Raw genomic sequence first — 25,790 nt, 5'->3', positions numbered from 1 at the left:
TCTCTTCTAGTCCTCCAATCTCATTCTCCTCCAATCTAGTTCCCTCAAGTCTCTGAGGTTTACAGATATATCCCCATGCAATATCAATGCTGTAGCTAAGGCAAGGTCACCAGGCTTGAACTTCCTCAGGGTCAAAAGGAGGGGCAATAAGATCCACACAAGAGAGCAGTAATTGCCAGCCATCATCTGCAACCCAAAAGGGAAGTGACTAATGGGGAATAGAATCAACTGAGGGCTAAATTCAGTTAATATCTGAGCAAAGGGGATTTATGTGCTCAAACTATATTCTTAGAAGTGGTTAGTTGAAATGTTAAGAACCTATAGAACCTACAAGTCACTAGGTCATGGGTGAAAATAAAACTGCTTTCTTATTTCCTTTGGTCCCCTTATCTGTCCAAGCTATCTCAGCTGCTGCCGTTTTCTGGCCAGGCAAGGGAAGTGTGCTTGGTCTCTAGACAACTTGGTTAGGCAATTTCCATCACAGCTAGATGCACCTGGTAATTGTTAAAAAGGAGATCTAAAGCTGGAGATAAGATTTGGAAAAGGAGAAAGTTAAACTTAATTAGCACATCTGCCAGACCTTCTCAAACAGATATTTTGAATGCTTAAGTCTGTTCTTAGAGAGTACAGAGGCATCTCTGATAAGATACTTCTGTCCACCTGGCGGCAGTGGCACACAACTTTAATCCCAGCACTCAGGAGGCAGAGCCAGGCGGAACTCTGTGAGTTCAAGGCCAGCCTGGTCTACAGAGCGAGATCCAAGACAGGCACCAAAGCTACACAGAGAAACCCAGTCTCGAAACAAAACCAAACAAAAAGATACTTTCATTTGTCCAGGGATGGTCCTGGCCGGATGCTACTAATGACGGTAATTATAGAAAAGCCTGAAATTAGGGATTTTGACTGTGTCTGTTGTTAGCACAGTTGGAGAAAGTTATACAAATACTTTATGGGGGAAATTGTGCCCAATGAATGATGGAAAAGCTACAATAGCACAGAAGAAATTCATAGCAGGAAACGGCTAATAATCAAAAACCAATACTACCAAGACTCCTTGAGCCTTGGCCTCATCCTCTGGAAGAGTTCTCAACTCTTCAGGGTACAGCTTTGTCATAACCAGCTGAATCCCTACTTCCCATATTGTTTGCAGCCTGCAGCACTCCAGGGTCCTCTTGGGGAGGGGGCACATGCTAAAACTAATGATACATCATCTCCCCATTTCCTGATTACAGAAGCTGGGGAGGGAAGTGTCCCGTATTCTGTTGTATTCCTACCCCCTGGAATTTGGGGTCGCCCTCTCATACTCAATCTGCAACTGTTCGCAATTGGTAAGTGTTTCCTCTAGCAACCCATGGGCTTTTGGTTTCTAGTAAGCAAACTTAAGGCATTCTACAACTGTCTGGAACTAATAACAATGTAATATATGATGTTTCCTTTTTGTTTTCTTTTGCCATAAAATATGAGCATAAAACAAAATGACAAGAGTAATATATGAAACTATAAATTTAAAATTTAAACACACACACACACACACACACACACACACAGTAATTCTTCCCTTAACATTGTTCTTATCATGTCCACACATTCAAATTAAATACAAACATACATACACATAAAGCTACAGAATACACATTGCATCCACAGTGGGAAGCAGAAAGGTATATGTTGATGCTCAGCTGGCTGGCTTGCTTCCTTTTATAGGATCCAGAACCTCAGCCCACAGTATTGTACCACCCACAAAAATAGCCAACAGTGTGTCTCATAGATGATTCTAAATTTCCGGCATTGCAAATCAGGATTAACCATTGTAGCCCTATTCCTCCAGCCCTTAAACTCAATTGAAAAGAACTTTACCTTGGTGAGCAAGACTTGGAGGATTTACCTTACTGTTTGAGAGCTGGTTTTACTTGAGGCATAACATAGAAAGTTTCCTCAGGAAGGGTGCTACTAAAACAGCAGAAAGTTCCATGGCAAACAGGCAGGTAAGACCAAGACACTCACTCATCATAGCTAAGATCATAGGAGACCATATTACTGTTGGGACAAGAAATTGACAGAAACTCATCAGAGACATTCAGAGGAAACTAGAGAGAGTCTACTGAGCTACCCACCTTGGCTCGTAAAAAGCCTTCAAAAATAAGGGGAAAGCTGGAGTATACATAAATGACCCAAACTTTACATTTCTCAAGTGCACTAAACAGCCTTTATTGACTGAAGATGTGTCTTATTTTTCTACTTCTACCACAGCAAAGCACCATAGATTATGTGGTTTAAACAAGAAAAGTTATTTTCTCACAGTTCTAGTCTAGAAGTTCAAGACCAAAGTGCTATGAGATCAGTGTCGGAGCCTCTCTCCCTCTTGCTGGCCTTCAGTGTCTTGTGTGGCCTTCCCTTGAATGAGTCTGCATCCTGATCTCTTCTACATACACCAGTCATGTTGGACAACAGCCCAACCAAATGACATTTTTATAATTTCATTGCCCCTTTAAAGACCTCTTCTCCAAATATTTCCACATTCCAATATGCCAGTGGTTAGGATTTTGATGTATGAGTTTCGAGGACTGTAATTCAGACCACAACAAAGTGTTTTTAATATTGCCTCTTTCTGATGACCAGCTGAGTAATTGTGCTAGCCCTGGGTAGTAGACTAGAAAAATTAGTCTTAAAAGAAGAACTAGGAATCAGAAAATAATGAAAATGTGAGAATTTATCAGAGGCAAGCTCCAAAGGAAACAGACTCCACATAATTAGTATAAGCAAGTCTCTAGAAAGAAAGCAGCATCCACCACTCCTAGGGAAAGAAAGATGGAACTATTTAAATCAGTGGTTCTCAACCTGTAGATCTTGACCCTTTCACACAGGTTGCCTAAGATCATCAAGACTATCAGAAAACACAGATATTTACATTATGATTCATAGCAGTACCAAAATTTTAAATTATGAAGTAGCAACAAAAATAACTTTATGGTTGAGGGTCACCACAACATGAGAATCTGTGTTAAAAGGCCACAGCATTAGGAAGGTTGAGAACCATTGATTTAAATTATCTAACATTTATCTAAAGTTTCTAACAATTATCAAAGAAGTCCAGTTTCAAAAATCAATAGAGACACAGGGAACAAAAGTAGTAACCTGTGTGATGGCTTGGATGAAAACGGCCCCCAGAGGCTCACAGGGAGTGGCACTATTAGGCGTAGCCTTGTTGGAGTAGGTGTGGCCTTGCTAGATGGAGTAGATGTGGTCTTATTGGAGGAAGTGTGTCACTGGGGGTGGACTTTGAGGATGCCTAAGCCAGGCCCAGTGGTTCTCTCTTTTTCTGTTGCCCGTTGATCCAGACATAGAACTCTTAGCTCCTTCTCTGGCACCATGTCTGCCTGTGTGCCATGCCTTCCGCCATGATTACAATGGATTAAATTAAGCCAGCCTCAATTAAATGTTTTCCCTTATAAGAGTTGTTGTGGTCATGGTGTCTCTTCCCAGCAACAGAAACCCCAACTAGGACAACATATAACTTGAAACGCATGCTCGGGACCTGTAGTCTTGGTGGAAGGTGAGAACAGAGGTGAAAAGAAGAAAGACTTCAAAAAGCTGAAGCATCTGTAATGGGTGCAACAAGGACTCATTAAATAAAATGATCAGACAAAAACAGAATTTAGAAAAGAGGAAGTTGAACCCTGGGATCTAAGTGTAGGCATGCTGCATCAGAAATGTAGATAAATACACTTACATCTGTCCACAATGTCAGTATTTATTGAATAACACTAAATTCACAAGGAATGGTGATTTCATTAACAGCACGGGCTGCTTTTCCAGATGTCCCGGGTTCAATTCCCAGCACCCACATGGCAGCTCACAACTATCTGTAACTCCTGTTCCAGAGATCTAATGCCTTCTTCTGGCCTCCTCAGGCATCAAGCATGCAAGCAGTAAACAAACACACATGCAGGCAAAACAACCAAACACATTAAAAAAAAAAATCAGAAAGTAACGCCAAAAGTTATGTTATAGAGACATTAAAAGAAAGTAGATTGGATTGAGAACAGACAGAAAAAGGACAATGGCACTCTGGATTGTCTTCTTTGAGTAACAACGTGGCCTGTACTCTCTATGACTATTTCAATGACTACTCTCTATAAACAATTTCAGATTGTTTCAAATCTGTTACTCACATGATTTGAAACACTGGATGCCTTCTGCAAATGGCTGCTTTTTCTTTTCCAGGGAAGAAGACAACAGGGAAGTTTAGAAACTGTTACTGATGCCGTGGAGGGCACATTATTCTGAAAGCTGGAGACATGAACAACTTTCATGACTGCTGACGCCTGATGTATGTGCCCATGATATTTCTGTAGAACAAGGCTGCTGCACAATGCATGCCTCTTGTGCAAAAGGAAGTTCACAGCAGGTTAAAAATTACCCCCTTGGTGTGTAAGGAATGTTTACACATATATCTTCTAGGTTCCAGAGGAGAAAGCTTTTCCTATGTAAGCAAGAGACTATCAAAAGGAAGCATCTGCCAGCTAGCAACTCTGAAAAGCTGTCAGCTCTCCACAACACATCATCTGCAGTAGATCGCAAAATGCTGTTTGTAACCTGTAGAGTGCAGGCTATGAAATTTAGAGCACAATCTGTAATTCAGAGGAAAACTTTAATTTCTGTCCCTGTGAGTGAAAACCACATTCCACATTCTGCATTCCTCTCCTCAAGCTAGCTTCTACCTCCACAAAGCAAGGATCAAATGGTCACCAATTCAACGCCTTTATTGTCCCATGGCTTTTCCTGTCCTCATTAAAGTTCCTTTCTGTCCTATGTGTCTCTGTTGCCTTTTTCCCTTCTCATTCCCCTGCTTTCTTCTCCTCATCATTAGAGTCTATGTTCAATCCATTGCAAAGCAAATTGCTTTTCCATGTTGAGGAACATTTCCCAGGGAGCTATTCTGCATGCAGCTTGTCTGTTCTTCTAATGTGAACATGGTATCAGAGAAGTTTCCTCAGCAATGCAAGCAGTGCTAAGGAACACTAGTGTTTTTACAACCACAGTGAATTGTCTGCTTTCTCCCCTGACTCTCAAGGCATTTCACTGGTTGTTCTCCATGACTGTCAATTAAGATTTCTTGATTCCACCAATTTCAGTGCTTAGCTCATTTCTGAATGTCTAGTACGCTCAATGAAAATATTAAAGCCTGGGGTGTCAGAGATTGATGAGGCACCCTGTGGCAGTGGTGAGGAACCAGCAGCTAAGAAATCACAACTGTAAGTGATTCATGTATAAAGAGGCATTTGAAAAATGGGAGGATGACAGAGTAGAGAACATTCTTTCTGGTGTAAAGATGATGATGTTCTGTGAAAATTCCAAACAGGAGATTAGTATTTGGGGGGTCTTGAAAGATGCGGGGAGGACATTTCAAATGAGAACTAGGGTGGCTATTCCTCTATAGAAAAGGAGGAGGAAGAGGAGAGGGGAGAAAAGGGAAAGGGGGAAGAATAAGATATAAAAGAAGAATCAAGAAGAAGAAGGTGAAGAGGAGGAAGGAAAGGAGGAAAGAAGAGGAGAGACAGAAGGGAAGGAAGAGGAGAAGGAAGAGGCTGAAGAAATGAGAACCGTCATACATGACTACAATTCTTTTTGATCATATTACACCCTTGCTCTTTTCTGACTCCAACTCCACAAGGGATCTCTACCTTACATCCTTCTCTCAAATTCATATCCTCTATCTTTAAAACTGCATAACATACTGAGTTCAATTAGTGTTACCCAGTTGTAACTGGGCTGACCACTAAAGCATGAGCTACCTACTTGTGGCCCCATCACTGAAAAAAAAAATTGTCTCTCTCTTCCCAGATAGATGTTGGCTACCTGCATCTTCTCCAGTAGGAGTAGAGCCTTATGATCCCTTCAGCCATGCATTCTGAAATATTGGCCGTTTTGGTCTTGTGAGTCTTATGCAGGTCAACATAGACATTGAGAGGTCATGGGTGCAACATTGCTGTCATGTCTAAAAGCCACTGTTTTGCAGCAATCCTCCTGATCCTGTGTGGACAAGGGAAAGCCCAGGAGGCCTCAACCCTACACAAAAAAAAAAAAAAACTACAGGCAATTAAGGAATGCTGAGAGTGGAGAATAGTCTTCCCCAGGGAAGAGCTCAGCAACTGGTTGTCCAATACTAAATGGTCAGCCCTGAAAACATACAAACAAGTAAAAGTGCACAAACTGAGAAGGTTATATGTAGGAACATGTGTGTGTGTGTGTGTGTGTGTGTGTGTGTACATACATACATGTAAAAACAATTCATTGAAAAAGAGGCCATGAATTTGAAAGAGAACAAGGAGGCTTTTGAGAAAGGAAAGGGGAGTGAGAAATGATGTAATTATATTATAATCTCAAAAATAAAAGAAACAATTTAAAAAATAAAGTGAAGAAATTGAGGCCAAAAACCAAACAAACAAACAAAACATTACAAAGTTTGGAAAACCTGAAAGAAGGGAGTCGTTTTCAAGACCACAAAAGATAGAGAACAGCCTTACCTATTGGTAATATTAAAAAAAAATCCAAGTGTAGGGCTGGAGAGATGGCTCAGGGGTTAAGAGTGCTGACTCTTCTTCCAGAGGACCTGAGTTCAATTCCCAGCACCCACATGACAACTCACACCTGTCTATAACTCCAATTTCAGGGGATCCCCACACCCATGGCAAAAACACAAATGCACATAAAAATAAAATATATTTTAAAAAATCCAAGAGTATATTTTTAAATTATCCTAGTAACCACACAAAGAGAGTAAATAGAAACATATGCATTTAATTTTGATAACATAGTCTAACTTAATAAATCAAAACATCTAAATGGTGAAAGTAAAAATCATCAGTGATATGCTTTATAGTCCTTTAATCATATGGAGTCTTCAGAATTGTTTGTGCATTTTGTACTTAAAACACAAGTCAATCCAAGCCAGCAATGTCACAAATGTTCCATAGCCATATATAGCTACCTGTTTGTTAAGTTGTGTGGGTCTAGAAGCTTCCATAGAATTCACAGAACCTGCACTCTCCATTCTCATACCCAAGAGCTCCTGATTCTAGAAAGTGAGCAAGCTTTTAGCAAAAGAGTTCCCCCAGAGGCAAACTCAGTGATGGGTCCAAAAAGACAAAGTATCAGATGAGAAAGTTGAGACTGTACAAGGGTCTGTGCATGACAAAAGGCATGTTCCAGAGGTCACAGTCAGAAGTCTTAACTGGCTCTGGGCTTCCATCCCTCCACAGTCAGCCCACCGGCACATACTCATTGTTAGTTTCATCTTAAAGCAGTTCCCTTGCTCTACTCCATCTACACACGATTATCTTTCTTTCCTTAAAACCAGAGTTCCAGAAGTCAGTTATTATCTCCAAATTATCACCTCTTGTTTTCCCTTGACTGCACTCTAGGTTGAGTCTGGTCTCCATCTGTCCTCTGAGGCCACTTTTTGCAATGACAGCAGTCACTGCCATATTGCAAAATCCAGCGACCAAATGTACACTCCTCGAAGATTTAGACATCATTTCACACTTTTCCTAGGGTTTGGGCATCTGCAGGGACCTCTTTCTGCCTCCTCCTTACCTCCTAAGCTGGGTTCTATTTATCTGATCTCGTTACCTTAGTCTCAGCACTCAGGAAGCAGAGGCAAGAGGATCTCTGTGAGTTTGAGGCCAGCCTGATCTACAGAGTGAGTTCCAGGATAGCCAGGGATACACAGAGAAACTCTTTCTCAAAAAAAAAAAAAAACAAAAAACAAAAAAAAAAAACTCATCTCTCACCCCATCCTTCCAACAAAGTAAACTCCAGAGAGAAGGAATGTTCTGTATTTCCTCCAGTTCTTACTCCCAATACATAATTAGTGTCATTCATATTTATCCTCAACAGGACTTTTTTCCATGAATTATATAATACACAAAATATCTGATACTGGAAGCTCAATAAATGGCCCATGAGAAACATTGCTTTAGTTAGCAGGCAAGCAAATCACCTTTGCTTTTGAGACCCAATATAATCTGAGTAATGAATGACCTTTCATTTATTTATTCCCTCCTACTGGGTGCCAGATACAGCACCCTTACACTAAATGTTCAGTGGGTGGGGATCCATATCATAAATGACACTTGGCCTCATAAACATGACTAGCAAGTTAGGATTCTTTAATACGTATTATTTAGGACTAGATTACAGCAGTAGCCTTTTCCATAGTTAATTTATTTTTGTTTGGTCAACAGTTTTATATGTTTATATAATGGATTTTAGTCATCTTTCACACACCCCACCAATTCCTCTCATCTTCCTCTGGATCCCTTCTCAACAAGTTCCCTTCTAGCCTCCACATCTTCTTTTTGTGTTGCCTACTGAGTTTAGTTAGTTTCTTGTCCCAGGGTGGATGACAGATTTGTGCAATCTCGTTTCTGAATCTGGGAAGTACCCAGAACAACTGTGACCTCTACTTTGCAGAAAGACAAAGAACCAGAGAAGATACATCTTGCCCAAGCACCACCAGATTCGGGGTTCCAAGAGCACTCTTCCTTCTCGAGTCTAAATCTATCTAGACTTGGAAGCGACTCACGATAGAAAGACTTGCGTCTGTCTGTCCACCAGAAAACAGTGTAAGGCATCTGCTTGGCAGGGAAGTCTTTGGAGCGGGGCATCAGCCTGTAGTTGGGCTCAGGCATTCTGCGGTTCAGTGGCTAGAATGTGCCCACCACGGGTCAGGAAAGGGTTCCACACTAGACCTCTTCTCGCTCGTGCCACCCCCTAACCCCGTCTGTATCTTCTGGGCCTGAAGGCTGGGCGGAGCTTCCACGGGCCCGCAGAACTAATGTCTGCGTGGCCCTCCTCGCGTGGCACCCTCTGCGGTTGCTCTGGGACACAACCGCAGCAGCACTGGATTCACCAGAGGTAATGAGGGACGTATGGAGGTGGCAGCGCTGCTGAGGCAGGTGCTGCCTACAGGAACCCCAGAGCAGGAAGATCCAGACCAAAAGGAAACCCTTTCTACCCTTAGGATCATGACAGAGTAGGGAATTCATGAGCCTTGAACAGACCACGTTAATGACTGGCGTTGGATACTACTTCCTGGTGAGTTTCAGCCTTTTACCAGCTGCTTTTTCCTCCCCAATACAACCCTACAGGGGACTCTTGTCACTGAGAAGAGCCTTTGACGGAGTTTATTACATTTTTAAAAGGTCGCCTCATAATGGGTAAGTTTTTAACCCAAGTGTCTTCTAAAATTCTTTTTGCTATGACTTTGTGTATTTTCTCCTTGTCAAATGTCACTGGGCCATTACTGTGGCAACTGAAACCTTCAGAGTTTGTGGCTTATATAAGAGAAGGAGAAGTTTGCAAATTAAAGATCTAAAGACAATATGCTGAATTTTAGATGCAACTATACACAGTGTTTGAAGGAAAAGGGAAAAGATTGGTCAGACATTAGAGTCTGGGGGAGGGGTGGGGGATAAGGGGGAAGGGATTGGGAGGAGGATTATCAAAGCCATGTCTAACTAGAAAGCCACACAAAAGATATATTAACTTTTTGGATGAAAAAAAAACCATAAATTATATCTTATTTGTTTTAGCAAAATTAATATGTATGAGTGTTTATATAATGTATAGACAGCCAGACTTCCAAAATAATAGAACTAAGAGGTTAAAGATGGTTAAAAGGTGATATAGTCTGTTCTTTCATCTCTGATTTTCTCTGGATACCCTTCTTCCCACACCAGAAGTTTTGTCCACTCTAATTCTGTCCTTTAGAACAGGGAAAACCTAATAATGCCATGACTTCTAGCTTTTACATCTTCTCACTCAAACTCTTCCAGATCATCAGGAAAAGAGTTTTCCCTGTGCCTCTACTAAGTGACTTAGATATCCACATTTGTTCAGACCAGCTAGAATTAAAGAACAATTTTCATGGGTATTAAATACAGAAGCTGAGGGAGGGTTATGACTCCTACAAAATAGGAACCGTTGCCCTCCCTGTCAATGCTAGAAATGATGAGTTATTCTTGTCTTGCCTACTGAACACCCCCCTCAGTTCTAACTTAAAAAGCCTGCCTATATCCCAGCCTTCTCTGCACCTAGTGTAAACATGTGGCACAGATCCTTCTAGTCAGGCACCCCAAGACAGACTTGAACTTAGATGGCACCAATGATGAGTAATAGACTAAATCAAAGTTATTAGGGGTCTAAACTTCCTGATGCTGCAACATGGGCATATGAGTGGGTGCTAGAGGGACTGATGTGATTGGAGCAGCTATCATTTGGTACTTACCATAGTCTAACTCAAGTTTGATAAATGAACAAAACTTCTTGAGAGGTAAACATTAGTTTTGTCAAGATATTTCTAGTCTGGTGCAAAAGCATCTGTCAGGGAACAATCAAGTATCTTTTAAAAAATGAATTGCAGTTGTAGAATTAGAGTACCCCTCAGACTTAAGAATCTTACCCAAGAGAAGAATAGTAGTCACTAACTGATTCAATTTATATTGATTTTTGTCCACATTTTTCACAGGAGATATCCTCATATCTCTCTGTTACATCTTGATGAAATGCCACAGAATCGTCTGTGGATAAAAATGGAACTGAAATTGTTGGGGGTAAGAACAAAATGCTGCTCAAGTGAGTAAGTTAACTGTGAGAGGGTTGGCACTCCTTAACACATGAGGGAGGAGACCTGAACCACCTCTGTATCTATTATGAACTCCTCAAATGGAGGCAAATCAATTACAATGGCTTCTAATGGTGACATGGCATCAAACTATATACTGAGTCTGGATATAGAAAAATATTCTTTTTATCATCTATCAATTATTTCAATCCTAAGCTGATGAAATGTCCTAAATGAGATGAGCAAATTGTCGGTACACCCAGAACAGCTTGCAGACTACACAGCTCTCTGAACAGCGATTGGTCACATTAGCTGACAGACACACTACTGTTTTCCCAGGCAATCCCATGCACTCCATACTTTGGCTGTGCAATTTTGCACCATCCACTCATACTGCTGAATGACAGGGCCAGATGAAGAGTAAAATGTGAAGGATTAAAAATTATGTGAGAAAAATCCTAAGCAATCAAAACACACAACACACACACACATACACACGTACAGGGGATCTAGAAGTAAGTTAAGCAAAGTCATCATAGTATACAAGGTGAATTATGTTTCTATAAGATAAGAATGAAGAGGAAGATATCAGTCCTTAAAGGAAAAAACATATATATTGAAGAAACCATATAGGACTTGCATTTTGAAAATGACTAAAAGCTGGTGAAAATACAAATTAGGTTACATCAATAAAAAGACATGTTTATGGGTTGTAAAGCTCAACATAGTAAAAATGTTAATTCTCCCTAAATTGGCATATAGGTTTGGCACAATTCCTATTAAACCTTAGCAATGTCCTATAAATATCTATAAATTACCAAAGATTGTGTGAGAAGGAGAAGAAACAAAAACAACTAAATCAAAGTAGTCAATTTTTTTAAGATAATGTCTGCCTACCACCATCAGATTATGTGATTTTGTTTAAAATAAGGAAAACACAAACAAATAGAACAAAACACATAGTCCACAACTAGATTCCACAGATACAGTCAACTGATTTGGGGAATAGGAGTTGTTTGTCTGTGTTTTGGGAAGGTGTCTATGTAGCACATGGGACCTCAGACTACTACTCCTGCATCCTCAGTCCATCAAGGGCCTTTCAGGTGTGAACTACCATGGTTCAGTCAGCTGGCTTTGTTTTTGTTTTTGTTTTTGTTTTTGTTTTAGTTCATAAAAGAACTCAATGGACAGTTACACAGAAGAATAACAAATAGAGATCAAGTGAAAATAGAAACGATGAGCCTTAATAGACTCCCAAGCTTTTGAGAAATTAGATAAATATTTTAAAAGCTCCCAGAAACAGATGAGTGATCACCAGGAGTTACAAGTGTTAGTGGGAAAGTTGCAAGAAAAGGTAGAACTTGAGATGTCTCTGTAGTGACAGAATAGGTCTGTAACTTGATTATAGTTGATAAAACATGACAAAATGGCCTAGAACCATACACAGAACATCATACCACAGTTGATGTCCTCATTCTAAAGTTCTGTAAGCATCACTACCGTGGTAAGCAACACCTTTCTTCTTCATTCTGGCCGCCTTCTTGAGGTGTGTTTCCCTCTTAAGAGTTAGCTGGAACTGTGACTAAATATGGTGTCTTTTTCTTATAGACTATACAACTAATGACTAGCCTGATTATACAGAGCCTGGGATACTTCTGGACATACCTGTTCTTTTCTCAAAGTTTTGCATTTGGACTGACAAGTGGGTATCTTCCTATCATAAGCGCTTCAGGATACTCACTTTGGGCCTCTTTGTTTGTGAGTAACTTCATCTCTAATAGTAACTACTAATGTATTCCTTACATTTCATGGATTCGGATCCAAGCAATGTGTCCTAAAGGATACACAATCCCTGTTCTTTAGGAGACCATAACCACATCTACCTTTAAAAGGACAATAGAAAAATGTTTTTTTAAACCTTTAGTTTATTACCTGCAATGTTCTTTCATAATAATATTCTACATTGCTAAAGGAACATTTGTTACATTAAGAAAAAACTAGTTTCTTAGCTATAATATTACTTCATAATAACAGTCTGCATTGTTAAAGGGCCACTTGATACATTACCAAAAAATCCTAGTTTCTTACCCATAATATTCTTTCATAATAACAGTCTACATTGTAAAGGGGCTATTTGATACATTTGCAGCCATGATAATAAACACAAGGAACATATATGGAAGACAAAATCTGTTTGATTCAAATCACCAATACAAGTGAAATGCTAAAGTCATTTCAAAGCGCCCCTGGGTCCCATTCCCATTACAGTTGTAACAGTGGCTAGAACCTTCATAGCTTTCATCTCTATCAATATAAATCTTGAATTATTTCTTGAGTTGTTTCCTTAGTAGTCCCCACTAAGGAATTAAGATGGTATCCCTCATGTTACAGAATTCTAGAATGATCTTGAAGCTTACATATGGATGTAATGATTGGGCATTAACCAATGTGGTCTTTGCTTCCAGTTTAGCCTATCAGGAAGCTTTTCAATAGCATTACAGAGGAGGCCTTCAAATTACATGGTAAGTCAGAAGACTCAGAACAACTCTAGAAAGCTTTCATTATCAGTGAAAGTATGAAATTTTCAAAGAATAAATAAAAATTTTAAAATAAAAACAAAGTCAATGAGGAATTAGCATGCCCTCTGGTGACTAGATATCTACCCAGAAGCTTTGTGGGGAGGGCGGTATTTAAAGTATGAGAAACATAACATCAATTCAAAGAAAGGTGGAGTAGTTATGTCATCTCAGACAATGAAAGTACAGAAATGGTATTATTGCCATACATGCATATTCAAACAAGTTTCATGATGATAAAGGCACTATTTCTTAAGACTTGGCAAATCCAAACTTCAAACTATAAGAAGCAAGGACCAGGGTTATGGCTCACTTTCTGTGCAAGCAAAAGGACCTGAATTCAGATCCCCAGAATCCACATCAACACTGGGCATGCTAATAATATACATCTGTAATTTCAGTGATTCCCAACAAGATGGGAGTCAGAGACAACAGCATCCTCAGAAGGCCCCAGGCTGGCTAGCCTGACATATGCAATTAAAGTGAAAAAGAGACTCTACTCAAAGCAGATGAGAATCGACACCTGAAGTTTTTCTCTGACCTCTACATTTGCACAACGCCAAACATGCACACACACACAGAGATACATACACAAACATTCATATGTACGCACACACCATATGTGTATGTGTGCAAAAACAGAGTTGCAAAGAAGATTGTAATGACATAGAATTTACCCTCGCAATTAAAAAATTCTCAAAAAGAGTGCAATATAACATATAAACATAATTTTAGAGATGTATTTCACATTTTTTGGACAAAACACTCACAAAAAGCTAGGAAGAGAATTTCCTCAATTTGACAAAGTGACATTCAAAAAAATCTATTTTCCTGCATAGCAGCATGAGACTGAATGCTTTCCTCTGAGGTTAGTGTGTTTGTTAGATTTTATTGTCAATTTGACAGAGCCTGGAGTTACCTGGGAAGATAAAACCTCGATTGAAGAGTTCCATCAGATTGGCCCATGGCCACATCTGTGGTGCATTTTCTTGGTTGCTAAGTGGTGTAAGAGCACCTAGTCTACTGTGGGTGGTGCCATTCCTGTGAAATTTGGTCTAGGCTGTAAAAGAAAGCTAGCTGAGCAAGCCAGAGAGAGTAAGCGGGTCAGTAGTGTTCCTCCATGGTTCCTGTCTCAATGTTTCTGCTTTGAGTCCTGGTCTTGGCTTCCCTCTGTGGTGGACTGTGAGATGATATAAAGCCCTTTTCCCTAAATTGCTTTTGATCATGGTATTTATCACAGCAACTGAAAGCAAACTAAACCAACCAGTAACCGTGTATATGTGTACAACATTATATGTTGTATAGTGTAGTAAGTCAAGGGAAAAAAAAGACAAAGACCTTCAAGATTAAAAAGTCAGAATATGTGCTTCATCTGAAGACATCAGAAACATGCTAAAACATCCTACAACTTCCAAAGAAATCTACAAAAAATCTAGAATAAATTAGTAAGCTAATTTATCAGTGTTACAGAATATAAATTGGCTATAGAAAAAAAATAATTGGATGTCTGGGTAATTTGTTGGTACACTTACCTGGTAAGGGAATCACAATGTTCCCAGTACTGAACCCTTTCAAATAAAGCTACTATGAATGCTTACCCACAAGTATTATTACAGACGTATTTCTTGTTCCTCTTGTAATGGATATTTATCCTTTTTAAAAGAAACTACCAAACTGTTTCCCAAAGTATTTGCTGCCTATGGCATTTCTGTAGCACCCCTCACCAGACTAGAAGTCAAACAAGTGTTCTTATTTGTTGTATTCAGATAACTTTGGCCAGAAAAACTCAATGTGTAAAACCCCTTCTCCCAGGGACCTTAAAATACAGTTGCTTATTAAACCTCTTTTTCTAATAAACATTATGGCCCTAGAACCATCACTTTTACATGTAACTAAAACTTCAGCACATGTTTCAACTTTAAGGAGTGAAATACATTAAATTACAAATAACCAAACAATATTGTTGGACTTTAAGGGTATAAAAATAAACGAATGAATGTTTTGTCTAGTGATATTTTTGTTAACTTTGACATTTTCATACACACATACAGTGTATTTTAATCATATCTACCCCCCACTACCTCCCTCTGACTCCTCCTGGGATACCCCTCTCAACCCATCTCCCTTCCAACATCATGTCCTATTATTATTATTATTATTATTATTATTATTATTATTATTATTATAATTACTAATAGCCCTGAGTCCAATTAGTGCTGACCGTGTGTACATGGGCATGAAGTCATCCATTGAGGCGTGGGCAATCTGCCAGAAGCCACATCCCCACAGAAAAGTGATTCTCACTCCCTCAGCAGCCACCAACTGTCACTAGCTCCTCAGCTAGGTGTGAAACCTTGGGAGCCCTTCTCCTGATTTTAGAATTCTGACTGGCTTTTTCTCATGCGGCTCTTACACAGGTGCTCCAAGTTGATCAATGCAACATCCATGTCATGTCTAGAAGACAGCATTTCTCTGCTCTCCTCATCCTCTAGCTCTTGTATTCTTTCCGCTCCCTTTTCCAATATGTCCCCTAAGTATCCTTAGTAGGAAGAGGTTGGCAGAGGTAAGCCATCTATGGCTGAGCAACTCATAGCCATTTATTCTCAACATCTTTACCAGTTATGACTCTTTGAATTAACCATTACTCACTACAAAAAGCTTCTCTGACCTAGGGTAAAATCAGCACCAATTTATGGGTATAAATAGGAATATTTAGAAGGCAGCTTGACAACATAACCATTTAATGAAAGAAACAAAATCAGTAGGTTCCCCACTACGGCCTATGATATCCCCAGCCATAGGCTTTTAATGAAGTTTACAATACCAGACATGGAATTCATCCTGTGGAATAGGTCTCAAAACCAATCAGAAAGCAGTTGGCTACTCCCATACTAGACATACCACTATTGCACCAGTGAGCATAATATGCCTGGCAGGTTGGTATTATAGCATACAATGTACAGGGCTGAGTAAGACTGTTGGTATCTTTGTTCCATTAACACACAGTGCATAACACCATTCAGCACCATGAAAGCTAGCCTGTATGGAGACAGTTTCCTAGGCAATTTGAGATAGAATTCTTCATAACCTTCATTGGTTTTCTTTCTGTAAGGGAGAACTTTTCCAAAAGAATAAATGAACTGACATCAACAAACAACATATAACAGTTGTTAAACATGAAGATACTTTGTTCTTTGAGGTAGGTTTCAGACCTAGTCATTCAAATTGTCATACTTGCTGTCTAGATTTATTAACTGGAAAGAAATTATTGTGAATATGGACAAAGAAATAAGTATGAAAATAATTCTTCTTAATAGCAATATTAAATGATGTTTTACCTCCCTGGCGTCATATGTGGATAAAGCACAATTATTCAGCAACATTATAAAGCATAAATTGTCTGGAGTATATGTAGCCTGACAAGGATACAAATATGTGGCCTGGGGAATGACCTCCAACAGTATGTAACTCCCTACATCATGAAGAAAAACTTCACATTGAGCTAGATAGCACCTGTATGCCCAAGAAAATTCCCTAAATTTTACTTTCCTGCTGTCCAAGAACCATAGCAATCTCCTAGAATAGTAGGTATCTGGTAATATAAAGCTGTGTGGTATTGTGAAATTGTCAATATCATGTGTATATTCTCTATATTCTATTTACATTTAATATGCATTCAACTTTCTTCCATAGCCTGAAAAACATCTAATGCACAGACTGCTTCTTTTCTGTCTCTTTATTAATTCAGCACAAAATAGGCATTCAATCAGATACCAGTAGAGAAACAAGTACATGCACAACTCATCAAAAGTTTTATTATCCCCCAAATTGTTTGGTCCTACTAGGAGCCTAACCAATCTGCAGTTCTGACAACCTTTCTGGTGATCTCACTATTGTATAAAAATTAGAATTTTTATAGTTCTACAAGAATACACTTGCCAAAAATGAATATGGAATAGTTTCCAATGACTGGACAATACTTTTTAATCTGTTCTAGCTGATTTGGACTATGACAATGAACATCTTAAGCATCTTCACAACACTAATAGGTGTGTTTTTAATAGCAATCGAACTGATGATGACTGCAGATTTAGAATCTCCTTTGTGGCAGCATGTAAGTACTGGGTTTCTGAGAGAATTTCTTCATGATTTTAGAATTATGCCTTCAGTGAGGACCAAAATATTCAAGTATTAGTCAAATCACCAAGAGACCTCCATCAGTTTCCTCTTGGGCATATGTGCCTACTATTAATGTGATACAAGCTACATGTTATAGTTCAAAGCCTAGATGATTAACTAAATTCTTAAAAATATTAATACATATCTTTTATTGATGAAGCATTATAGTCAATCCTGATTCCTCCTGGTTGCTATGATTCATTTATGATTGGCAGCTCATTCTTCCTAGGTACTCACATCTCTAAGACCAGTTTTCCAAAGGCTTTAAATAAATTTGCTAGAGTAAGACTTTCCTCTTCCAACAAGGAATAGGAGACCATGGTAAATGAAGACCACATGAGAAGGTGAGAAGGGGAGGAAGCAGAGAGCTAGGGAGGCCCACGGAGATCCACAAAGATACCCCCTCAAAAGACTGCTGGCAATGGTCGCGAGACGGCAGGAACTGACCTACTCTGGTGATGGGATGGCCAGACACCCAGATAGTGGTGCCATAAACCCCATCCAAGGACTGAGGAATGTGAAGGCAGACATCCACGGCTGGGCCCCTGGTGGAGCACTGGGAGTCTAATTAGTGAGTAAGAAGAGGGTTTATATGAGCGAGAATTGTTGAAGCCAAGGTTGGATAAAGCACCGGGACAAATAACCAAATGAATGGAAGCACAGGATCTATGAACCAAAGGCTGAGGGGCCCCCAACTGGATCAGGCCCCCTGAACGGGTGAGACAGTCATTTGGCTTGATCTGTTTGGGAGGCAGCTGTGCATTGGTGCCAGGTCCTGGGCTCGTTGCATGAGTTGGCTGTTTGAATCCTGGGACTTATGCAGGGACACTTGGCTCGGTCTGGGAGGGGGGAATGGACCTGCCTGGACTGAGTCTACCAGGTCAACCCCGGTCCTCGGGGGAGACCTTGATCTGGAGGAGGTGGGAATAGGGGGTGGGCTGGGGGGAGGGGTGGGCGAGAGGGGGAGAACAGGGGATTCTGTGGCTATTATGTTGAACTGAATGGTGTTGTAAAATAATAATAATAAAAAAAAAGTAAAAAAAAAAAAAAAAAAAAAAGACTTTCCTCTTCCAAGAATGAAATGGCACCCATATGGATTTATATTACCGATATGGTCATGATCAAGGAAAGTACTGTAGTCAAGAGCCTTCATCCAGAAACTGATGGAAACAGATGCAGGCCCACAGCCAAACATTAGACCAAGTTCAGAGAATCCTGCTGAAGAGAGGGAGAGGGAATTTTAGGAGCCAGAGGGGTCAAAGACATCACAAGAAAACCCACAGAAACAACTAACCTGGCTCATAGAAGAAACTCACAGAGTCTGAACCAACAACTAGGGAGTCTGCATTGGACAGACCTAAGCCCTCTACATATATGTGACAGTTGTGTAACTTGATCTATTTGTGGGACTCCTAACAATGGGAGCAGGGGCTGTCCCTATGCTTTGTCTGGCTCTTGGGAACCTATTCCTCATACTTATTACCTTGCACAGCCTAAATACAAGGGGAGGTGCTTAGCCTTAACACCACTTGGTATGCCATGGGAAGCCTGACCCTTTCTGAACAAAAATAGACAAGAGGATTTGGGGGTGGAGTTGGGTGAGAGAAAGGGAGGATAGGAGTAAGAAGAAATGTGGTTGGGATATAAAAATAAATTAATTAAATTTAAAAAAAGAAATTGCTGTGGTTTACATACTGAAGCTCATCTCTATAGTAGACGTAATTTGGAAGGCTCTTATACTCAGTTCCATTTGCACAATGCCATATGGACATTCTTATGTTTCCACATCTGTCTGTCAGAGGGTCCATGCAGAACTATTTAAGGCTGTTTGTGTTTGTGTATCTGTGGTGTGTAGGTGGAACTAGGAACATAGGCACACTTAGTGACTTAGGTTTGTTGGTGTGAAGAGAAAGGATGATGAAGACAGAGAAGAGAGAGATGCTAAGCAAATTATGTAAGAATTTGAAGCCATGGTATTGAATTCTTGTCTATGGACTATTGTCCTTCTATTCTATGCCCAGGGCTTTACAGATGCCAAAACATCTGGGCTTTAAACCAATACCTAGAAACCACATTTTTTTTTTTAAATTGATGCCGTTGGATGTTGCTTGTATCTAACTTCCTTGTATCTAAGAAAGCTCTCCTTACTTCAACATATGAGAGTTATGGTTAATAGACTAGTTCCAAAGTATATATGGGTTTGTAATTAATCTTTACCTTTTTCTTATTTCTATGTATCTTTGAGAGAAACTTTATAATAAATAAATATGGATATAGATAGAAGCCTATGTGTCTCTTACTCAATAAAGAAGCAACCTTCAAAATGTTTAGCTATTTGCTCAAAGTCATAGTCACCTGAAGAGCATTTATGCTGATCAAGGCTAAATTCCAAGTCACCTCACCACAGTAAATAGAGCCTTAATAAAAATCAATTTAGTGACACATAAGAGGGCCATTTTATTGATATAGGAAATACAATTCCCCTCTAGTATCATTTACTAAATAATAGGGGAAAATATCATTATAGATACTTACCTATTAAATAAATCCTATTACACCAAACCTCAAAAGTAAATGTATCTCAATTTAATCTTCTCCAGAGGCTCACTATCCTTAAGAAAATATGCTGGTTCTATCCACAACAACAAAGAAGAAATATTGATAATGATTTAATGGGAAATAATGATTCCCATTATACTTTTGGCAGAAATGTATCAATTCACCATCCTCAATAACTATTAATTATCATATGATCAAGTATATGCATGAATTTTCAGCTGCTGAGGGTATAAGGATACAGTCAACTGTTTATCTTTTCATTTTTTTCTCCTTCCTACAATACAGCTATACCTCAGTGATTTTTACCATTAAAAAGTAAGAGTTTAGAAAATGCTCTAGTTTGCTTTCTATTGTTGTAATAAAACACTAACCAAAATCAACTTATAAGAGCAAAAAGTGTATTTCAACCCACACTTCCAGGTCACAATCCATCACTTAGGGAAGTCAGGAAAGAAACTCAAGCAGAAACTGATGCAGAAACTGTAGGGGAACACTGCTTACTCACTCACTCTCAGACTCTCTGTTTTGCTCCATGCTAGCTTTCTTATACAACCTACACTCACCTGCCTAAAGATGGTGATATCCATAGTGGTTTGGACCCTGCCACAGCACTCATCAATCAAAACAATTCCTCACAGACATGGACACAGGCCAGTCTGACAGAGAAATTCTTAGTTGAGGGCCTCCCTTATATGGTATCTGGAGATTGTGTCTAGTTGACAAAAAAAAAAAAACTGACAAGCACAGAAGCCTTCCTTCCTTTGCAATTTCATGAAATTAATTTGAGTTGTATTGATGTTAATTCTTCTCTGAAGTACTGGTAGAATTTTGTAGTTAATCCATGGTGTTTCTTAGAAGACATTTTATTACCTCTTCAGTCTTGTTTCTGGTTGTGGAGATGTTTCAATTATGCTGGGATTAAAGGCGTGCGCCACCACCGCCCGGCTATTTCTTTCATTTTGATTTAATTTTGATATGTTGAATGCCTCTAGATTTTCCTCCATTTCCTTTAGGTCTTCCAAGCTTGTGAAATGTAGGTTCTTAAGGCATGTCTTTATCGTTTCTGAATTTTGGTGGAAAGTATTGTAATGTCTCTTTTTTCATTTCTGTTTTATTAAGTATTCTCCATCTTTCCTTTACTTAATTTGACTAAGGGTTTGTCAATCTTTTTATTTTAAAGAGCCAACTCTCGATTTTATTGATTCTTTGTATTGTTTTTTGTTTACTTTTATTTCCTTGATTTTATTGCCTTATTTCCTGTTTTTGGTTATTCCTAGCTACTATTTTGGAGTTTGCTTTGTTCTTTTTTCTTCCAAGTTTTTAAGGTGAATTATTGAATTGTTAACTTGAGATAACTTTTTTGATGTAGGCACCAAGTGCTGTAAACTTTCTTTTTAGGATTGTCATCATTGTGTCCCATTGATTTCACTCTGTCATATTTTTACTTTCATTCTATTCTAGGGATGGTTTTTACCTCCTTCTTGATTTCTTCAATGACACAATTATTCAACAATATGTGGTTTAATCTCCATGAGTTGACATACGTCTTGAAGTTTTTATTTCTGTTGATATCTAGCTTTATCCCTTTGTGGTCAGATAGAACATGGGATTTTATTTCAATTTTCTTATATTGGTTGAAACTTGTTTTGTGTCTTAATATGTGATAGATTTTGGAGGAAGTTCTCTAGGCTGCTTAGAAAAAGAAAGCATATTGTTCAGTGCTTGAATGAAAGTTCTGTAGATGTTAGGTCTGTTTGACATCTCACCAGCACTGAGGTACAAGAAACAATGCAGAAGAATTAGAACGTAAGAGCTGAAGGATGGGGAGAAGTGCTGTGAAATGACATCTTCTGGACATGATATGGCTGTCATTATAAAGAATTCATAGCATCTGTGGTACCTGCACAAGATCTATACAAGATCCAGCCAACTAAAATTCTGGCATAGACAGGGTAGATGAACACCAGGCGCCAACCCTTTCTAGGGAGCTATTGGAAGCAGATAATTGCTGTTGGAAGTAGAATCACACTTCTGTAAGGATATGGCCACTAATCTAGTGGGTGGCTCCACATATAGGCATATAGGGACTATCAAAAAAGACACAAAATTAGAAGGGGAAATTGGGGGTTGGCATAAGAGGAGTTGAAGGGATAAATGGGAGTAGATAATATTTCATTGTATACATATATGACATTCTCAAAAATAAAGAAAAATATTAAGTAAAGACTGTATGTTTTCTTTTGGGGTACAGAGAAGTGGTAGGATGCTTACAGAATATCTCTTCCTGTTCACTATCTTGGAGATGCTTGTGGCATCCGTAGTAACTGAGTGGACCTATAGAGCAAGATTCACAGAAGACTAAAACAGTGAGTATATCATTTTTCCTTCAGTGAACAGAAGCTACTAACTTCTGTGATATATCCTGTTCAAATAACTGAGAATTAAGCACAAGTAGTGTCATCTCTAAACTGTGGCTAGAGGTAGGTGAAAATATTTTGCAAAACTGTTTGGCACCAAACAGCTCTTTCTATAACTGAAGCTAAATAAATTACCCTCTATGAAGTGAGTGGGGCTAACGATGTAGCTCGGTAGTAGAGGACACATGGCATTAGTGAGGCTCTCTGTCTGATAACCAGAAGAAGCACATGAAAAGAGGTCGGGTAGGTAACTTGGGATAAAGTGCAGTGATAGAGACACTGGTGCTGGCTTTTACTTTCAGCACTACTTAACTGAGCCTAGTTCCCACCATCCAACCTCCACAAACACTCTACCCCAGCTTCTTCATCCGCTGATTCTTACTCCATAACTACACTTTGTTCAGTGTGCCATCTAAATTTGTAGATAGAATTCGTTAAGTAATCTCTGTCTGAAATTAATGTGATAAAATTTAAATGGGAGAAAACATTATCAGATAATTTTTTCTTAGATTTTCCACTTTATCTTGCCTCAGAAGCTATCTCTGAGGGTACTTATGAGGGTACTTATATCTCGATCACTATTTGCCTTTCAATGAATTTTCCTTATCTAATGTAGTGAGATATGGAATTGAAGTTCATCTAAAATCATAACACTCATAAACTTTAAAAAAATATATGGCTGGAACTAGAGCAATGGCTCAATGGTTAAGAGCACTTGATGCTCTTGCAGAGGATCAAGGTTTGATTCCCAGAACCCACATGTTGGCTTACAAGCATCTATAATTCCAGTTCCAGGGAATCCAACAACTCTCCTCCAGCTCTTGTGGGTACCAGAAACATGCATGGTGCATAGGTATGCAATGCAAGCAAAACACTCATACACATATATAAATCATTTTAAAGGTGTATGTGGCTTGACTTAAAAGCAAAACACACAATTCTTTGAACAAAGGGACAAGAAAAAAACAAAAATTGAAATGGTTTTCTATGTGTAGTAATAAATTTTAAATGGAGAAGAGCAGAATATACAGGAGAGGAAAAGGGAAGATGGGAAAGAAATAGCAGGAGAGAAAAAAGAGAAAAAAATTATTTAAAAAATAAGATTAAAAAACAACAAAGTTTTGTCTGGGAAGTATATCTCAGGTGAAGCCCTTGCTAGCATCTATAAGGGTCTGGGTTCTAGGACCAACACAAAAGAGAAAGAGAAAAAAAAAACAGCTCATGATCTTATTTAAGACTCAATGATAAGACTATTTCCGCTTAGATTTCTTTAAAAGTGCTACTGAAATTGCATAGTTCTTTATCTCAGATCACATTAATGAGCAATTTCCTGCCATCTGTCTTACCTCAGGTTCATAGAAGAAAACAAACCTTTTCTCGCATGCTAAAAGAAGTATCATGGCCTCAGTCAAGTTCAATGATGAGTGAAGAACTTCATTTTGTTCAAGAGAATGCTCAGAAATGGAATTTTATTATCTGCCTCAGTATTTCCTCTCCTCCATTTCATTAATTAAAAATGATAGCAATGAATATGTTTGTCTTTCCATGTGGGAAATTCAGCATGAATTTATTTCATTGTCACAAATTAATCAGGGGTTGAATCTGGTCAGCCTGAGTTAAAGGGTTTCTCTAAGCCCAAGAAATCTCATGAATGGGCACATATTTTCTAGCATGGACTCTATGCCTAATATTGGTGAAGTGAAGTAATGCTGACTCAAAGCAATTTTATAATTAAAAGATAGATAATAAGCACCTCATTGTGAGTGAGGCAGACTATCTCTAAACATCAAACATCTAACTAACCAGTTATGGTTAAATGATGCATAATTTATACTGAGGATTGTATAGTACTATCAGTTATATCTTTATGTAACTAAGACTACATAAATGAATGTCCACAGAACCCTTTTACTAGAAAATCCATTTTCTGCAATATTTTATTCCTTTTCCCACAGCTTTTCTCTTTGACTCACTATATATGAATTTTAAATAAATTATCTTTCCAGCAATATTCTGCTGTGTCTGTGAACACCTTTTGTGTTGGTCATCTTTCTGTTTCTGTGACAAAATGCCTGAGAAAAACAACTCCTAAAAGAGAAAAGTTTGTTTGGGCTTCCCCTTTCAAGGACTGCAGTCCACATTTGGCTGGATCTACTTCTTTTAAGGTTGAGGTAAAACAGCGCCATGATGAGGAGAATGTGGCAGAACAAATCTGCTTACATCATAGAAGCCAAGGAGAGGGAGGGAGAGGGGTTGGAGAGGGGGGAGAAAAGGAGGAAGGGGGAGGGAGGGGGAGACAGGGATGGGGAGAGGAAGAGGAAGGGGAGAGAGGGAGGGGAAATGGGGAAGAGAGGAAGAAAGAGGGAGGGAAAGGAGGAGAGAGAGAAAATGAGGGAGGAAGAAAGGGAGAGGAAGAGAGAGAACAATAACCAGAGGGTCCCCACCTCGCAATCACCACAGATTGGAACCAAGCCATTAGCATGTGGACCACTGGAGAACACAAAGCCTAAACCAAAGCCCCTTCCCTCCTTCCTACTTTTTTGAACCCCATAACCTGCTCCCACTTCCCTGTCTTCATAAACAACTGATGGATGGTGCAAAAGATGCATATTTTATATGTAAGTGCCCCCAGAAAAGGTCCATGGCGTCTTATTATAGTCATATGTGTAATTCACATAGATCATACACACACACACACACACACACACACACACACACACACACACACACACGTACCTTTCTCCTCCTAGTAGTATGCTTTAAAAATCCACTCATGTTGCTATTTGTATATCAGTTGAGTTTTAAATGCTGCCTGATAGTCTGTGGCATCTATGTCAGCACATTTACACATTCCTTCTTCCAGGAATGTACATGTAGGCTATGTTTTCTTCCCTTGAATAATTTCTTTGGGACATGCATTCTTCAGCAGAGTATCTGATATATATGTGTATACCCAACACACACACACACACACACACACACACCATTTGCTTAAAGAGAATAAGAAGTGCCACCATTTAGAACATTCCTCCATTGCAGACTACTTGATGTTGTATACTTTTTTCTACATTGTACTCTGTATTCTCTTGGTCACTTAAGGGCTCACAGATGTTCTTTTTGCCATGGCTTAGAACTGGAGTTCACATGAGCAGTGAGTAGTCATCTACTCTGTGTTCCTGGTGAACTTGAAACCACAGTTCTGAGAGACAGTGGAATACACAGAAGAAGCAAGAAGAAATACAGAATGAGGAACAAGAGTCGAATACATGAAGGATAATGGAATAATAGATGAAATAAAGTTCATAACCCACAGAAAGAAGTGAGCTTAATTGTGTAGAAATGTAGACACTAGCAAATAGAACTCTTAATTCTTAGTGAGCAAGGAAGTAATGAGTGATGTATGAATACATACACTCGAGAGAGATGATGGAA

General features: G+C 39.0%; 2 protein-coding genes across 9 annotated transcripts in view; both read left to right on the top strand.

Annotated features, from left to right (window-relative positions):
* The window catches only part of Ms4a13 (membrane spanning 4-domains A13), a 35,038-nt gene extending 26,421 nt beyond the window's left edge, over positions 1-8,617 (top strand). The window contains exons 6-8 of one of the 3 annotated variants that reach the window (XM_076560148.1): positions 1,233-1,328; positions 4,225-4,330; positions 8,476-8,617. In XM_076560148.1, coding sequence (XP_076416263.1) covers positions 1,233-1,328; positions 4,225-4,287 — 159 coding nt within the window. In that variant the 3' untranslated portion in view covers positions 4,288-4,330; positions 8,476-8,617. Of the gene's footprint in view, positions 1-1,232; positions 1,329-4,224; positions 4,813-8,475 lie in introns of those variants that run through there. The other 2 variants (XM_042261132.2, XM_006993821.4) reach the window with 2 other exon arrangements.
* On the top strand, positions 8,568-23,888 carry LOC102916053 (membrane-spanning 4-domains subfamily A member 12-like). Of its 6 annotated transcripts, none has more exons than XM_076560098.1 (8): positions 8,568-8,627; positions 9,026-9,221; positions 10,532-10,616; positions 12,236-12,385; positions 13,093-13,149; positions 17,201-17,317; positions 22,193-22,307; positions 23,710-23,888. In XM_076560098.1, exons 2-7 carry the CDS (start codon positions 9,049-9,051, stop codon positions 22,301-22,303), a joined length of 693 nt encoding a protein of 230 aa, XP_076416213.1. In that variant the 5' UTR covers positions 8,568-8,627; positions 9,026-9,048; the 3' UTR covers positions 22,304-22,307; positions 23,710-23,888. The 6 variants fall into 6 exon arrangements, with proteins under 6 accessions (XP_076416213.1, XP_076416229.1, XP_042117026.1 ...); XM_076560114.1 differs by having other exon boundaries at positions 8,609-8,627; positions 9,026-9,099; XM_042261092.2 differs by lacking the exon at positions 8,568-8,627 and adding an exon at positions 8,787-8,919 and having other exon boundaries at positions 9,026-9,099.
* The last annotated feature ends 1,902 nt before the right edge of the window (positions 23,889-25,790 follow it).

Source organism: Peromyscus maniculatus, chromosome 1 (assembly GCF_049852395.1).
Source record: "Peromyscus maniculatus bairdii isolate BWxNUB_F1_BW_parent chromosome 1, HU_Pman_BW_mat_3.1, whole genome shotgun sequence".
In the NCBI taxonomy this organism is placed as follows: domain Eukaryota; kingdom Metazoa; phylum Chordata; class Mammalia; order Rodentia; family Cricetidae; genus Peromyscus; species Peromyscus maniculatus.
This window is presented reverse-complemented; position numbering and strand designations above follow the sequence as displayed.

Bases quoted from the DNA above. Each gene is read 5' to 3' on its own strand.
- LOC102916053 (XM_076560098.1), top strand. From the start codon at position 9,049: ATGAGCCTTGAACAGACCACGTTAATGACTGGCGTTGGATACTACTTC. The intron at 12,386-13,092 runs GTGAGTAACTTC...CTTTGCTTCCAG, and splicing joins CACTTTGGGCCTCTTTGTTT to TTTAGCCTATCAGGAAGCTT. The intron at 17,318-22,192 runs GTAAGTACTGGG...TTTGGGGTACAG, and splicing joins AATCTCCTTTGTGGCAGCAT to AGAAGTGGTAGGATGCTTAC.